At 38.8% G+C, this 17136-nt stretch overlaps 2 protein-coding genes across 7 annotated transcripts; one reads left to right on the top strand and one right to left on the bottom strand.

Moving 5' to 3' along the window:
• Positions 1 to 1633: 1633 nt before the first annotated feature.
• LOC135677901 (putative transcription factor bHLH041) lies at positions 1634 to 3999 on the bottom strand. 2 transcript variants are annotated; one of them, XM_065190313.1, is made up of 6 exons: positions 3850 to 3999; positions 3675 to 3762; positions 3421 to 3522; positions 2759 to 3331; positions 2291 to 2659; positions 1634 to 1819 (listed from the first exon to the last, which is right to left on the bottom strand). In XM_065190313.1, exons 1-6 carry the CDS (start codon positions 3939 to 3941, stop codon positions 1724 to 1726), a joined length of 1320 nt encoding a protein of 439 aa, XP_065046385.1. In that variant the 5' UTR covers positions 3942 to 3999; the 3' UTR covers positions 1634 to 1723. The 2 variants fall into 2 exon arrangements, with proteins under 2 accessions (XP_065046385.1, XP_065046386.1); XM_065190314.1 differs by having other exon boundaries at positions 3421 to 3489.
• Positions 4000 to 5356: 1357 nt separating this feature from the next.
• On the top strand, positions 5357 to 15426 carry LOC135581631 (receptor-like serine/threonine-protein kinase ALE2). 5 transcript variants are annotated; one of them, XM_065189578.1, is made up of 21 exons: positions 5359 to 6735; positions 8024 to 8152; positions 8227 to 8355; positions 8424 to 8600; positions 8706 to 8792; positions 9064 to 9186; positions 9289 to 9417; positions 9583 to 9711; positions 9818 to 9946; positions 10051 to 10176; positions 10284 to 10409; positions 10494 to 10619; positions 10693 to 10914; positions 10996 to 11049; positions 11142 to 11219; positions 11313 to 11420; positions 11600 to 11971; positions 12323 to 12604; positions 13291 to 13677; positions 14067 to 14310; positions 14461 to 15426. In XM_065189578.1, the coding sequence occupies exons 1-21, from the start codon at positions 6654 to 6656 to the stop codon at positions 15101 to 15103; spliced, it is 3882 nt and encodes a 1293-aa protein (XP_065045650.1). In that variant the 5' UTR covers positions 5359 to 6653; the 3' UTR covers positions 15104 to 15426. The 5 variants fall into 5 exon arrangements, with proteins under 5 accessions (XP_065045653.1, XP_065045650.1, XP_065045651.1 ...); XM_065189579.1 differs by having other exon boundaries at positions 5360 to 6735; positions 10518 to 10619; XM_065189581.1 differs by lacking the exon at positions 13291 to 13677 and having other exon boundaries at positions 5357 to 6735.
• Positions 15427 to 17136: the final 1710 nt, after the last annotated feature.

The raw sequence follows: 17136 nt of genomic DNA, 5'->3' as shown, positions 1-17136 counted from the left end.
TGGAAAATAGAAATGAGCGTATATTTCGAGTTTCTTTTCTGCTTTGCAAACCAAAAAGAAATTAAAATGAAGAAGTAACAATAAATTAATTCGTAATACTTGTGTACCTTCCTGTCTTTCTCATCATCATCCCTCCTCATCCTAATTATATATATACATAATTAAAGTTAATATTTTTACTATTCTCTTTTTCGTTTTTGTAAATATATATATATATATATATATATATTATGTTTGTATGTAATAAATATGATTATCTTAATAAAAAAAATTACATGAATCATTATGGATTGTAGTACGAAGAAGGATTGATAATATTAATAAGTACGATAAAAATGACATATAACTGTTCTAACTCATGTTAGTAGAAGTGTAGTCTGACTTAGTATAATATTATGATATTTATTGAATATATCAATATATTTTCTAAGATTTATTTTTCAAAACCTAAAATCCAATCAAGCAAAATTATTTTAAAAATTAAATTTTATTTTATTATGATTTTGAATGTTTGTTTTATATCTCTTTCGGGTTATGAGCCAAGTGAGAATGTTAATAATATATTATTGGATGTATTAAATAATATAATTAGTAAGATGTATTAAATATAATTATTGGATTCTAATTAAAGATATAATGCCAATATTTATGTAAGTTCAAATCTTGGATATTGATTTTAATGAAAGGGAATATGATGCTTTTCTAAACCCTCCCTCCTTTGGCCTATAAATAGAAATGACTTTTGTATTATTATTATTATTATTATTATTATTATTATTATTATTATTATTATTATTATTATGTGGCAATTTAAAAGTATAATTCTATCAATTACAGTGGCCTTAACAGGGGAAGTAGGGGAGAGACAAAGAGGGCTAGCTTCTTATGGGAACGAGGTGATGGATCGAAATAGACATCACCAAGAGAAGAGACGATGATAGCACAAGGCATTTGGATTCGACATAAACAAATCAAATAAAGGTATCGACATAAACATTATGTTCTTATGAATTATTGCATGATCATAATTATCAAAACACATGGAACATAATGAATCGTCACATGTACTAATCAAATGCCTTTAATCCCAAGAAAAATATTACGTGTTCTCTAAAAGTGGAATTGATTTCACCCCAAGGAATTCCACTTGTTACACAAGAAACTCGCTATTTTTGGTTAATATACATTTGATAATAATCTCCATTAGAAGAAGATACTTTTTGACATTTTAGATGTATTACTTCTTCCCTATTCTATTCTACTCAATACATGATATACTAATTTAAATCTAGATTCGTGTGTTGATACTAGCAACCGATGAAATTGATACGTTAGTTGACCGGAGATAATAGCTCACATCAAAAAGAAAAAGAAGGGTAAAGAAGAAATCTTTTACTTGTTGAGTACAAATTAGGCATCTTCGATTCTATCACCACAACATGCACTGTTCATATGGGGATGATTGATGAGAAACGATGTTTGGCAACTTGTGTGCTTGTTTTGGATTTTGGTGTTTGAAGCTTAGTTTGTTTGAATCTGAACAAGTCAGAATTAATGAAAGAACTGCAGTTTAATCAAAGTCAAGGCAACAGCCTTACCACTTCATCCAATTATAGCACCTTGGCGTCTTCCATTGACAAGATGAACAATATTATTATCAAGATGAAGTACATAACGAGTCCACAATGACGGCAGACCGATTCACACATTGGCGAGTCTCATCTCAGTTTAGAAGACAGAATGGTTCACGAGTTGCTATGACTTCATCTATTGCCTTGTTCATGGCTTCCTGGAGTGATGCCTCGTTCCAGTCGCAGCTCTGCACCATCAGCAAACATTACCCACTTGTTACTTGCGTATTTGATATTGATTCAAACATCACTAAGGTATGACAAGGAATTGTGGTTGACTAAGTCATGGTGTCTTGTTAACATGAGCAACATATCATACTGCAAGTGGTAGGGCTTCTTTAGGTGATACTGATCTATCATCTTAGCGCGGACAAGACTATATCAAACTGAAAGATAAAGTACAAGTATATGAAGATAGGACACATAATCTAAGCTTTTGGTAGGTGGTTTCCAGGGTAATACATTACCACCTAGAGAATAGTCATATCAAAGTTGCATGGCTTGTCCTTTCTTGTTTGACCTGATCATCCCCGGTCATATTCAGTTGGCTAGATTTATTTCTTTGATTTTGCCATAAACAATTATTAGGCTAGATTTCTTTTCAGTCTCCCTAAATCTAATCAGTCTCTCATCATTTGAATGTAAAGAATGTTCCATACCTTGATCTGTAACTTGAGATTTGCTCTTGCATAGATGTGCATTCGGGGAGAGTACGTGCATGCATCTACTGCTGCCACAGTTACAGCTCTCAACCCTTTGAGGCACTCGAGGACATGGAGAACCAACTCGATGATGTCGCACTCTATGCTTACGCTTATCCTAATGTCGATTTGTTGCACATCGGATGTTGGCTCAGAGGGTTTGATGATTTGAACTTTCACGCTTTTAGCGGAGCCATCGCCTTGACGAGCTTCATCTGTACAAAGATGCGTCTCCAGACTTCGGTTCTTCTCCTCCAGCTCCGTGATTTGAGTTCTCAATGTGTTCAGGTAGTTCCTTGTATTGATCAGGACCGAAGCCTTGTCTTTCTATCATAAAGCAAGACAGAGAAAGGAGATGAAATCCACAGGATTAACATTATCTTGTTTCGGATCCTAAAAATGATGCATTGACACTGTTATGCGTACCTTTGATGCAGGAGGAAGCAGCGTTCTGAGTGTATCAAAGCTGTCATTGAGCTTCACTCGACGTCGACGTTCCGATATCACATGATGCAATTGGTTGCTGGTGGATCGACGCCCTTCTACTTGCTCTTCGCTCTTCACCGAACTGATACTTCTCAGCATGAGGATGGAGTTTCTTAACATCTTCTGCCCGGATGAGCTCTTCCTGAGTTCCAAGTGTGGAGCGAGGACCGAGTCGTAGGACCTAAACGCCCGCCGTGGCAAACTCGCTTGGCCTTGTTGTTGTGGGTTTGACATCACCGAAGGAGGAGACGCAGCAGAAGACGAGGAGTTGGAAGAAGAGAGCACCGCCATCATCGCCCTGGTGATCGCAGCGTCCTCGCTCTCGGAAGATGGGAACCGAACACTTCGATGCTGGTTGCAGGTTTGCATGGTGTCGGAAACATAAGAATCAGTGATATTGTCCATCGACAAGGATTGCAGCGACGAGGACGAGGACGAAGACCGACAGTGTTCGTGGAGGAAGAACTGCTGTTCCATGAACAAGTCTTGTTCGTCTATTTGTGCGTCGATGTTCTGCCGACAGAATTAGCACACTGGTCATATTAAACTCTCAACATCATTCAATCAGTGATTCGTGAGCTAGTTAGCTGCAGAATACTTACATTACTGGATCCGGAGGTCATCCCCAGGTCATCGTGCTCTTCTTTTCTGCATCCCGTTAACGCTGCACACTGTCGCAGAGGACCAAAACGATGTCGATTAGCCTGTGAAAACAAGTGCTTTAACATTTGCAGCTTACTGCAAATATAGAACCCCAGCAAACACTACAAAGAGCTTGGGCTGTCTGAACTCTCATCATTCCGAAGAAAGAGAAGAAGAGAAACTACAGTTGACTTCAGATATCCAAGACCTTCACCTGGTAGATTTGTCCGGGCAGTAGAAACGCAGCCGAGTTGACAAGATCCGAATCCCTCGACTTCAGATTAGCTGGTCCGAGAACATCACTTGAGGAGGAAATCAAGCAAAACCCAAGTCACCATCAAAAGCTAAGCAAACACGTGAGAGAGTAATGAACATGCCGTTAGACATACTCGCTGATGGTGCTACAGAAGGATCCTCGAAAAGATTGGAGAATTGCCATGGAGTGCCCGCCATCTTCATCTTCACAGCACCATCCATCCATGGAGACCTAATCGGAACGAGCGAGTCAAGCTTGTAAAAGAAGGTTATATACAAGGAGAAGGTTCGATGCATGTAATAAATTATGCACACCTAAAACAATCGTTGGCTGATCGGATGGGAGTTAACATCTACGAAGGAAACAAACGTAAGAGAGAAGACGGAGTCCGGGGTTGAAGTCTTGGGTGTAGCTTCTAGTTGTTTTAATCCAAGTTGGACATGCAACATGCAATAGAAGAGCCAGTAAACGAGCTGTTGTAGACCGGGAAGAGAGACGGTCAAAAGTCAAATGCACACGAGCCTCTGGTCAAAGATGTGCTCCAAGACTCGAGTGTTATCGGGTTAGGTTCGGTGTTGACTCAGATCCAAATCCAAATGCGTATGGAGGATACGCATGCTGATCCGAAACTAATATTGGATCGGAACTACAATATATAGTGTCAGCCACTGGAATTAGATTGAGAATTCTTATCGAATCGGATAAATAGATTGAGGATCCGCATCGGGTTGGAACTACAAGTTATCAGGCCTGCCGACAATTTTGACCTTCCTACCAGCTAAGTTGACACTTGATGCAAAGAAAGGTTGGACTATTAAAGGACGAAAACCAGAAAAGCACATGACCATCTTGACTCTGGCACAACTCTTAAAGCCCATCGCACCAATAATCCATCGCCATGTGGATGCTAAAGCAACTCTACACTGAGGATTATAGAGTTGGGTCGGATCGACCCGTGCAGGAGTACTCTAGAAGGCCTACTTAAATCCAAACCCAAATAATTTCCGGGTCGGGTCAAGTCGGTTGAAGTCGTGAGATCAAGCTGGGATTTAGATTTCAATTTTATACATATATATAATAATAATAATTAAGACTTTATGATCTATTGTTATTATGTATGTATATTTATAACTTTAAAATGTTATTATGAGATTACTTTTAAGTGTTATAAAATATGCAAAATGATAACTTGACAACATATAATATATGACAACTTAACTTTGGGCAGAAAAGATTAACTATCTAAAAGATGTGACCACCTTTACAGTGATTCCAAGTTTGTGCATTGGATTTTGTTTTAGGCGAAGATAAGACTCTTTGGTTTCTTTCCCATTTGCTCCCACTGGTTCTTTCTGGAATGGGATTCCACTGAAGCAACTGCTGCTGCGGCGGCATGTGACTCATCGAACACAGTGGTGACAAGATAAGCACAAGCCACAACTCGACTACCATACGCAAGCTTCCATCATGGCAGTCTCCATCTCAAGGATCTCCCAAATGGCTTCACATATGCTGCACAGACAGATATTTTCATCCAAAAAGACGTTGTCATCCCTCTCCTTATCCTTTGGAAGTGGGGAAGCCAAAAAGCTCTTCCATTATGAACTTGTAAATCCCTTACTTTGGTTGGTTTGTGTTGCTTTGGTCACTAAACTTTTCTGGTTCTCATCTCATGCTGCCCTCTGTCATCGTCTTCTTCAAACTCCTGAATCCATTAATTGTTACCACTGCAACTTTGAGGCAGTGGGAACATGTGGATGTGATGGTGACTCACTCCTGAATGAATCCCTTTTCAGGTGGTTGGTTGTCTTTGGGAAAGATCACCGCATTTAAGATCATCATCTTTCTGCTTGAGGCCACAGTGCACACACCACATCACCCCCCATCCTTCTCCGTTCACGATGCTGCACGCTTCATCCTCGAGGATCGATCAAATTTCTGTTCTGCAAATGGTTCATCTTCACAATCTGAAACTTGTTGGTGGATCATCATGTTCTTAAGAACAACTGTGAGATGACAGCTATGACACACATTAAACCATGATTCACTGTTTCTCCAACGCATCCCAAAGAAGCATGTGTATTCATCACATGCGCTAGGCATCCCCTGACATGTCCAAGCTGTTCATCAGAGAACTCTTGACCACACCCATCCATGCGAGATTGGAACGAAGAAGGAAGCTCCGACTGCACCCAAAGTTGGACCTCCAAGAAATGCCCGTCGAAAGCAGCCGAACAATCAATTGAAGAGAGAAGACAGCATTGCAGAATCATACCACCCCAAGACATCGCAACCCCACCCTTTCAGTCCAACACTCATTTGCTCAGAGGCTGCCAAACAAAGTCTACAACGCATCTTCGTGCTTTCGGTTCTGGAGTCGGTCCAAGTTGCACTCACAAACCTAACCCTAGAAAATGGTTTGGCCCCTTCCCATTACCCATAAACACGAGTGTAATTTAATGGAAACCCGCTCCTAGGACATGAGACAGGGGTCTACATAGCACTTCTTTAATGCTCTGGAATCTTTTCCTCCTCCATGATCTCTGAGGACTGGAAGTGGACCAAAGGCCCTCCCTTTTTCTAGTGTTCGTTGCATCACATGGCAGCAGGAGCAGGCCGCCTTTTCTTGGGTTCAATAGTGGCAGGGCACCTCTGTTGGGTTTCTTTCTGAGAGCTGGAAGAGAGAAGGGACCTCCTCGTTCCCTTGCTTTGCTGTGCTGTGTTGGGATTTGGCATCAAAAGTTCTGATCTTGCAGCCTGGATTTGGTTAAAAGACCTCTCCTTTGGCTCTGTTCCTCTCTGCGTCCGCTTCGCCCTTCGTTGGTTCGTTCGTTGCACCTATCCAGGTGCGAGTTGATTGGTTAGGAGGAAGGTGCGGAAGCTGGTTTTGGTCCCGCAATTCGATTTGGATATTTGCTATGAGAAGGGAGTAACAGGATGGGACGGTGGCGGCGGAGAGTTCTATGCCCGTGGCTCCTCTGCGCGCTGGTAGTTCTTTTTTCTATTCATGGATCGAAAGGTAATAGAATTCGCCTGGGAATTCGTTTTCGAGTTATTCTTTTGCGTGATCTTGATCTGTTCTTGCTGAAAATAGACACCTCGTCTATAGTCCTTAGTTGTTGTGACCTTTTTCTGAAGAGTTTTCGTTTGTCGTGTATGCTCCGATTGATGATTGTGGTCTGAACCTGAACTGAAGTACGCCGAACGATAAAAGATTGATTCATCAGTGTTTATATCTTTCATGTCGTGAGAAATTTTTGGAAAGAAACCGGATCGGATGATCATGATACATGAAAGATGATGCTTCTGTATTGCATTCATTTCAACAGAATTTGCCATACCCGATCATTTTCATCTGGAATTTTTAACTCGAAGTCCTAAATTACTTGTATTGTGTGAAATCGGAGAAAAAAATAACTAAGCAGAATGGAGCTGATTCCTTGTCTCTGTTACCCATGTCGACAATCTGCTTGAGGATTCCATTATTCCAAAGTTGATCAGCTTGATCATTTATTAACTTGGATGTTTTAAACAATTTCCTCCTCGAGTTTAGTTTGTATGATTCGTATTGCTTATCAGAATCTCTACTTTTTAAAAGAAAAAGATGTACAAGTACCAAGATGAATGATGTTAATGAAAACTTCCATGATTTCTTGCCACCGGAGTGCTCTAAATATCCACGACAGTTTCCAGTTGTTGTTGTTCTACATTTGTTGGGTATGTTTCAAGTGATATGCTTTGGAACACTTGCTAATAAGTTCTTTTGATTGATAGGAGATCGATATATTAGATTCTAGGTTAATGTTAATTGAATTAGTTCTGAGCATTTCCTTCTGTTTATAATTAGTCATTTGAGTGCCTGACAAATACTAATCACTCTTAACAATATGCCATACATAATAGTTTCTTGTTCTGTCTTTCAATACAATTTTTTATGATACCATAAATTTTTTGCTGTCATTTAAATGGTTATGATGTATAGCTATCTAGTACATGTTAATGATTCCGAAGTTCCAATGGGCCATTCAAGGAAACAAATTTTCAGTGAACATATTTAATATGAAAGCTTAGAGAACCATCATCAGAATTTTAGCCTTTTTATTTTCCCTGATGCTGCTTAGTTAGAATATAATTTTTAGACTAATTAAAAAAAAAAAAGAGAAACTAAGGCAAGAATGTCAGGCGGAAGCTTTAGCCAAAATCCAGATAATTGTTAGGCTGCTTCATGCATAAACTATATTTGTAATTCCTCTAGATAATCTATTGTGCTAATTCATTTTGTTGCGGCTCTTGCTTATGGTTTATAGGTCCTTACTTCAAACGACAACTAGTCTCTCAAAGAATGTTGCTACAGATGAGACCTGGCTTGCCAACCACCAATATAAAGATGGAAATTAAGACTTTGGAGATGCTGGATTTTCAAACCCCAGCTTTAGGTTAGTGAGAATGGGTGATCTCCAGTAACTTGATTTCTCCATCTTTTCACGGATGAAAACTTTGACATATGCAGGCTCCTACATATCCCCTTCACTAGACTTAGCAACCATGGTCCCTCATATCAAAGAAAAGGCACCTCCTCGGATGCACCTGTCAGAACCACGCACTAATTATGCACCTAGCCCTTCAATAGTCACCCAAGGTAACCAATTCATAATGTACCACAATGCTCCCTAGGACTCTTAAGCATAACGAATGTGTGTGTACCAGGATCTGTCCTCAATTCCCCAACCGTGTTGCCTAAGTCTGAGGTTCTACCACCTACCGTCCAAGCAGTAGTACCATCAACGCAGCCCAGTGCACCACCTGATCATGTTGCCAAGGCAGAGAAACCAAGAATGAGGCCTTCCGTGCAAAGTCCAGCTCCTGATGTTCCCGTTTTGACATGTAATTTCTATCATCATCTGTTCCCAAAAAAATTCTTGGAATGCTATTAGAGATGTTTTACATATTGTAGCCATTATTTCTCATCCTCTATTGTCTCTTCATTAGCAATTTCTAGTGTAGGAGTGCCTGATGCTGATTTTCATGGAAAAGCACCTGATAATAGTTCTCCGGTCGTGGCAACTGTAACACAAGGTTGGTGATATTTGTAATTTCGCATATTATTATACTAGTTTCACTTCCATCAATTAAATTTCCACTTCAAGCACCAGCGGAACTTCCAGGCGCTGCCATTTAACTAAGTAGATGACAAAACTTGTATAACTCAGTTGGCAGCAAAAAACATTGGACAAGTATTGCTCACTGTTATTTGCTCAAGGGGTCATGCTCATATGGAACATTCATTTGCTTATAAGCTTTTGAAATTCATCTCCTGATGCACTTTTATTGGTACAATGTTGTACAGGACCTGTTGTTTCTCCAACATCATTCAGTTCACCTGCAATTCATGGCAATAGGGATGGCATGCCTGTTGCTGCATCCCCTAAGATTAGTGAAACATCCCTGTCAAATTATTCACATGCAAAAGGTATTATCTTTTCATGTGGAAAATGTTTGTACAAAGTAGTCGAATGGATTGATGCTCAATGAACCCAATTGTTTATCAATTTATTGCAATATCTATGTGCAGTCCCTGCGGTTTCTCCATCCTCATTAACTTCTCCTGCCGTTAGTTGGAACAGGCATAGCGTACCAGTTCCTGCACCTCAAATGGAATCATCCAGCCACTTATCACCTACAAATTATTCACAACCAAAAGGTAATTTTCTCCTTGGAAGATCTTGGAGAGAGAATATAATGATTAGTTCCATGACATTTTCTCTAAGCTTCTTTTGGTGAAACAAAGGAATTGCGTCTTGTTAAGCATTTACATGGTAGAACCTGACACTTCTCTTGCTTTCATGGCTTTCTATCTGGTATGCAGGTTTGGCTGTTTCTCCATCACTTATCCCTTCACCCAACAGCCATAGTGATTCACATGGAGCACCTGTTGCTGCACCTCCGAAAGAGTTTTCCAACCATGGACCCCCAGACAACCATTTAAATCAGAAGGGTTCACATTGTCTTTCAGAGATACTGCTAAAATTAAGATAAATGGACTAGTATTAGGTCCATATGTTTGCATTTGTTCTCAGTCTTGAAAAATTTATGATGTTCAGGGTCTCCTTTCTCTCCGGTATCATCTATTTCTCCTGTTAACCATGAGAGAAACAATGGTAAGTCAGTTGCTCCACCTCCAAAGTATCGACCCAAGCACTCAATCCCAGTAAATTATTCCCATTCCAAAGGTATTTAATGGCGTTTCACTATCGCAGTTATAAAGTTAGCCTAACTTTTTCCATCCGTAATTCTTTCTTCAGTGATGTGTGATAGCAGCAATATACATGTGCAGGGCCTGCTACGTCTCCATTAACGAGCATGTCTCCTGCTATCTACAAGAGTTACGGTGTCCCAGTTGCTGCACCTCCCAAAAATCCATCCAACCACTCAACCCGTATAATCTATTCCCATCAACAAGGTATTTAATTCTGTATTTCACAATTACAATTAGAAAGTTAACCAATCTTTTACATCCATGATGCTTTTAATATTGATGTTCAATATTGACAATACATGATGTTGCAGGACCTGCTATGTCCCCGGTAGCAGCAGTATCTCCTGCCATCCATGAGAATCATAATATGCCAGTTGCTGGACCTCCAGAGGATCGATCTAACCATTCAACCTCTGTAAATTACTCTCATCCAAAAGGTATTTGATTCCCTATTTCACGTTCACAATTAGAAAGTTAGCCAAACCATTTCATTGTATTATTCTTTTTATATTGATATGCAGTGCCTGCTATGTCTCCATTGACAGCTGCGCCACCTGCCACCAGCGAGAGGCATGGCATGCCAGTTGCTTCACCTCCCAAGGAGAGATCCAGTCATATTTCTCCTGTAAATCATCCACACCTGAGAGGTATTTTCATTTAATTCAAAATGTTGGCATGTGAAAAGGAGGCAAATTAATTCGGTGGCTAATTTTTTTAAAGGTTCTTTTCCTGTGATAAGCCCTGCACCACATGAAGTCGAGGTGCCTTCTGAGCATACACATGCTCCTTTTAGTTCTCATCCACAACCTCCGACAGAAAAAGTACCTGATAGTCCTTCACCCATGCCTGTAGTTCCATCTCACCAATTTACACCTGGGAAAGGGAAAGGAAACCCCTCATCTGCTCCATCACCACTGCTTCCTCCCGAACCGTATCATCCTGGTTAGATGATACAAAGACTATTTTCTAAGCTTCTGTTATGTTAATTCAAAGGCTTGATTTTAGTTTCTTTTTATCCTCCAGCACTGCCTGCAAGGATCAGGCCGAAGGTTCATGCTCCACCACCATATGCTCCAGGTATATCAGTGTAAAATAATTGAAGGACGGATATTCTTTCTTCAAATGTTGATCCTGTTTCTTTCTTTCTTGTTGTCCCTTCTTTTTCCAAGTTCCATTTCATTCAATAGATAGTCAAGGAACGCCTGCACCTACTCAATCAATTGTGGCTCCAGTCACTCATAACAGAGGTATATATATAACAGAGGTACACACACACACACACACACACACACACACATATATTATGATTTATTTGTTTGGGATCATTCTCATCTTGACAGGGCATGTCCAATTTCCTGTGGCTTCTCCTTCTGGACCAATGCATTCAAAACCGATGGCACCAAAGATACAACCTATTCATGCATTACCGCCCCCACCTCCTAGTTTAGGCAAGTACTTAGCAATGCATTAAGGCTGTATAATTTTAATTAAATATTCTGCTTATTGGCAGGAAAAATATATGCATTTAATGTTAATCCATCCTTATTATGAATTCTGATACTCTTATTGGTATTTTCAAGTAACATATAATATAAAGTTATGATGTTTAGATCTGGTCTATGTGCAGATTGTACCCCACCAACTTGTTATGATCCTTTAACAAATAGCCGCCCAGGATCACCCTGTGCCTGTTTGTTGCCAATAAAAGTTGGACTTCGCCTAAGCATTGCATTGTTCACATTCTTTCCCTTGGTCTTTGAATTTGCTCAAGAAATTGCATTTGGTACATTTATGGATCAAAGTCAAGTGCGCATCATGGGAGCAAATGCTGCCAGTGAGGAGCCTGATAAGACAGATGTCCTCATTGATTTGCTACCACTTGGAGACATATTTGAGAACAGCACAGTGTTCTTAGTTTATGAAAGGTTCTGGCACAAGCAGGTGTTCATAAACTCATCTTATTTTGGGGACTATGAAGTACTGTATGTCCGCTATCCAGGTTGGTCATTTCTCCCTGATAAATTTTCAAGTTTATCTTATTTCTTATTTTATTTCGTACTTGCCATGACAGAGAATATTCTCTTGTATTTTGTTGATTGTATATATTGATATGTGAGCATAACCTCCAATTATTTGGCTAGAGATTGTTCCAAAGATCTTCATTGTCTTTTTGGCTTGTAAAGAAATATACATTTTTAGCATTAGAAATATTCTTTTGCTTTGTTATGACTTTTGGTTAACAATACATCATGGACGTGGCAATTAAAATAAGTCTAAATGCAAATATTCCACACAAACATGAGATGTGAAGCTAAAGATGATGCTTAAATCATACTTTTTCTTTATGCAGGTCTTCCTCCATCACCACCCACAGCACCAGGAAACATAAATATTAATGATGGATCATATGGCAATGACAATAATCCTAGGACAATACATCCACTTGCGGTTGATGTGAGAAGGCAAAAAGAAAAGCAAAATCACAGCTTAGCAGCTGTCCTAGCTATCTCTGCTGTTATAGCTTTCATCTTATGTGTTGGAGCAGTATGGCTTTTGTTACTGAAATGCAGAGCTGGTTCTCATCTTCCACAAACTCCACAGGCTTTAACACGCCCACTCACAAAGGCATCAGGTAAAACATCCAGTCTGAAAAATTACTGCAATATTTGACTATGTTGAATTTTAGGTTTTATGATCATCTTAACTGGCCATTGTAGGTAAAACTTTGTTATTTTTTTTCTAGTAAAACTGCAAACTGAAAAGCTGCAAACATTTAACAGCAATCCTCATAGACATTCTTTCTCTTAACTCTAAGGATTGTAGGCAACCAAGGGCAAACTGTTGCCCGAAAGTAGGACTTTGCATGATTATAGCATTGCAGACAGTTTTGCCTGTCTAATCAATTCATTGTCTAAATCTTTTGTTGCAACCTTAAGGGCTAGCTAAATGCTATAAACTTTGATTTGAGGTGCTTAAATAATATATGGAATCTAAAAAGGATTGATTTTTCACTTGGCATTAAAGATTTTTATAGTAGTGAACACATTTGCCAATGATAATAAAAGCATAGAACTTTTGGCTTGTAACACAGGTAATGATTTGAGCAATGATCAGTCTGGAGATATAAACTTATGTCACAATTATTAATGTTGAAGAGAAGGATTATGGAGACAATGTGTTAAATCCAGTTCCAAAACCTCTTGACCAATTGTTAATGATATGAGTTCTCTTTTCCTGAACTTCACCTCCCTTTTGGTTTTAAACCATTTAACTTCTATGTTTTAATCCTTTGTCTATTATATATCAAAATGCATGTAGGTATTGGCCCCACTATGCTTGGAAGCAAGCAAACATCAGCATCAGCGTCCTTCAGCTCTAGCATGCGAACATATGCAGGATCAGTTAGAACGTTTAGCCTAGCTGAGATGGAAAAGGCGACAAACAAGTTTGACGACTTGAAAATAATCGGTGAAGGTGGTTTTGGACGTGTTTATGAAGGTACTCTGGAAGATGGCACAAGGGTGGCCATAAAGGTTCTTAAGAGAGATGACCAAGAAGGTAACCGAGAATTCTTAGCCGAGGTTGAGATGCTGAGCCGATTGCATCATAGGAATTTAATTAAGTTGATTGGTATATGCACCGAGGAACACAACTGTCTGGTATACGAACTTGTACCATCTGGCAGCGTAGAATCTCATCTACATGGTAAGAACCATCTAAAATATGATTTTCTATATGATTTATGGCCATAATCTAGCAATTCTTTCATTACCATATCCAGTCACATTCACTTTAACAAGGATTTCTTGTCTTGTTAAATGGTAATGCCTTCTTGTAATTGGTAATAGCGGATGAAATTTTTCTGCATACATCTACTGACCTTTGATTTTTGTTTAAATGCTTTTTTAACTACGATAAAGTTTGGGCTTTGGCCTTTCGGTGTTGAGAGACTTGTCCATGTAGTATAGATATTTTGTTACCATTTATTGGAAACTTATAGTAAGGTATGGTTAAATATGGATAAAAATGCTTCTTGTTAAAGACATTCCTTGTATGAATCCAAAGTGAGATAATGAAGAAAAACTTCTATTCAGGTGCCGACAAGGAAACTACTCTGCTTAATTGGAATACGAGGCTGAAGATTGCACTTGGTGCAGCTCGAGGTCTTGCCTATCTGCATGAAGATTCAAGCCCTCGTGTTATACATCGTGATTTCAAGTCGAGCAACATCTTACTGGAAGATGACTTCACGCCCAAAGTGTCTGATTTTGGCCTAGCAAGAACAGCTATGGGAGAAGGAAATGAGTACATATCCACACGTGTTATGGGAACTTTTGGGTACATCACTCTACAAATATCATGATATCACTCCTCTTTTTTGTAAACTTAATTTATTTTCCTTTTTTTTGTTTGGACTTTGGAATAGGTTTGTTTCTAAACTTAGATTCATGGACTAATGTTCAAATTTATTGTTCTTTTTTCCTTCAGCTATGTAGCACCTGAATATGCCATGACCGGGCATCTTCTTGTTAAGAGTGATGTCTACAGCTATGGGGTTGTTCTTCTGGAGCTCCTTACAGGAAGGAAACCAGTAGACATGTTACGACCTCCTGGGCAAGAAAATCTAGTCACATGGGCTCGCCCGCTCCTTACAAGTAGGGATGGATTAGAATCAATAATAGATCCATCTCTTGGAAATGACATTCCATTTGACAGTTTGGCGAAGGTAGCAGCAATTGCTTCAATGTGTGTGCAGCCCGAAGTGGACCAACGTCCTTTCATGGGTGAAGTAGTACAAGCCTTGAAATTAGTATACAACGAGGGAGATGACTGCAGAGTATCGGGAATCTTTAGCCCGGAGGAGACATCCACACTAGACAAGGAGCCAAGTATCAGCGGAGGGTGGGACTTGGGGTCAGGTAGAGTGCTCTCAGAATCTGTGATACTTAATGTATCAGCAAGATTTACGAGGGATGCGTCTGGTTCTTTTCATCAGTATTCCAGCTCAGGCCCTCTGAGACCAGGTAGCAGCCAACAGTTTTGGCATCGAGCGAGAGGCTTGACATCAGGAAGCGCAAGTGAGCATGGAACTTTTGACAAAGGATTGGAGGCTGGTGACCAGTGGGTGTAGAGTGTTGCTTATTCATCTTGTCCAGGGTGATCCACTGATGCAGCTAGCATTGCAGTTCCAGCCGTGGCAAGGTACGGCGATCGATCGATGAAGCTTGCGGCTCAAATAAACGATTGGAAATCAGGTTGTTGTTGTACATGTTCTTGAACTGTGAAATCATATATTAGGATGATAAGAGGGGCATTACTTCAGCTGCATTTTAGGAAGCAGCAATCGTCTCGACTGATGTTGCACTCTTGTTCAGTGCTCAATGTCGATGTACATCACAAATAGAGCTTTCGTTTTGCCAATATGAGCGCAGTCTTTTTTCTTTCTTCTGCTTATTGGTTCTTGCAACAAAATGTCACTTGTAGTTTCCAGATTGCTAAGTTTCTTGAACTGCTGTGTCCTGTATCTCCTACAAAATAATGTAGTCAAATATTTTAGAGAACTTGAATTCCTTTTGCTGCTTATTCAATTCTTTTTTATCGTTGGTTGAAGAAAAGGATTTGCTTTTAACTTTCTACATCCAATTCCGAATGTTGTTCATCAATCACAAACTATAAAGCATTTATAAGGTCACAATTTCATGATTCATGCTTCCACATAAAGAGAGAGTATAAAATAAGTAACAAGTGGTAATGTGGTGTTATTTAAACTAGTGTATTTTAATATTTTACACACGATATTGATTATATTTTTTCGCTGACTTTTTTATCATCATCTTCATCGAGGTCAATCATTGGTCAACTATATCATTATAATTAGAAATGACAAAATATAATTAGACAAGTCCAGAAGTTTTGGATGCCAAATTTTTTTTTGAAGATACGCTAATATACTAAAATGATGAGTGTTAGTTTGATAATATTTTCTAAATTTCTAAACTAAATTATTTTTAAAGATATGCTAATATACTAAAATGATGATTTATAGATTTGCTCACTAAAGGTTAGATGATTCAAAATCTCATCTGACATATTTTGTATATGTAAAATATTGATTTGATATAGGTGTAGGGGATCAACTTACCAAAGGTTAGAGATTTCAAAATCTTATTCAACATATTTTAGGGTGATAATATATTATACTCTTAGTTTGAAATATCATACTATATATTTTCACACTTGAAACACAAATATGTGACCCACTTACTAAATGTTAAGATTCAAACTTCATCAACACGTCTCATATTTTCACACCTAATTCACCACTTACTAATGATTGAGATTCAAACTTCATCGACACATTTTTATATCTTAATAGTTTGATGGTGAATCAAATTACCAATCTGTTGACCCACTTACTAATTGTTCGGGTTCAAACTTCATCGATATATTTTTTGTATCTTAAGCATTAGTTTGTTCGTAAATCAACTCCATGTCCGAGGGTTAAAATCTCATCTGATAAATTTTGAACATGCTAGCTTACTTGTCTAAGTAAAGATTTTATCACATCAACTTAATGATCCTGCGATCAAAAACTATATATATATATATATATATATATATATATCTTGAGAAGTATTTTACGATGCTGGACATCGATTCCCTTCACTGCAGCTCTCTACATATCCTTTTTCTCATTGGTTTCCTTATTTTTCTCATTGGGAGCAACCTAAGTTGCTGCAGTATTCTTGGAGTAGTGTCGTTTACTTCGGCGCTAATTATATATCTCTTAATATAACATTTTTAATATCTGGATCTTTAGACTTAAAAATTTTATATTGAAATCGGAAAGTGAAATATCTAGATCTATTTACTATAATGTTATCGGTTTAACAAAGACGAAAATAATAGATATAAAAGTAATTTCAATGTTCTAATCAGTGGTGGCAAACGATAACACCGTTGGGAGCCATGAGTGACTATCATGGATGAGGAGAGCAATGACGAGAGATGATGATCACTTTGCATCTACATCGATGTAGTTGTCGAGCAACCTTTTTACCATTCGATAATTGCATCTTGACACAAATGCAAAGCGGTAAAAGGGCCGCTCACTACGTCGACGTGAACACTATAGTCAAGCAGTAAAAGGGCCACCGATGCAGA

The sequence above is a fragment of the Musa acuminata genome, chromosome BXJ1-6, assembly GCF_036884655.1.
Source record: "Musa acuminata AAA Group cultivar baxijiao chromosome BXJ1-6, Cavendish_Baxijiao_AAA, whole genome shotgun sequence".
NCBI lineage: Eukaryota > Viridiplantae > Streptophyta > Magnoliopsida > Zingiberales > Musaceae > Musa > Musa acuminata.
Note: the sequence above shows the minus strand (reverse complement) of the source record. Positions and strands in the feature narration are given on the sequence as shown.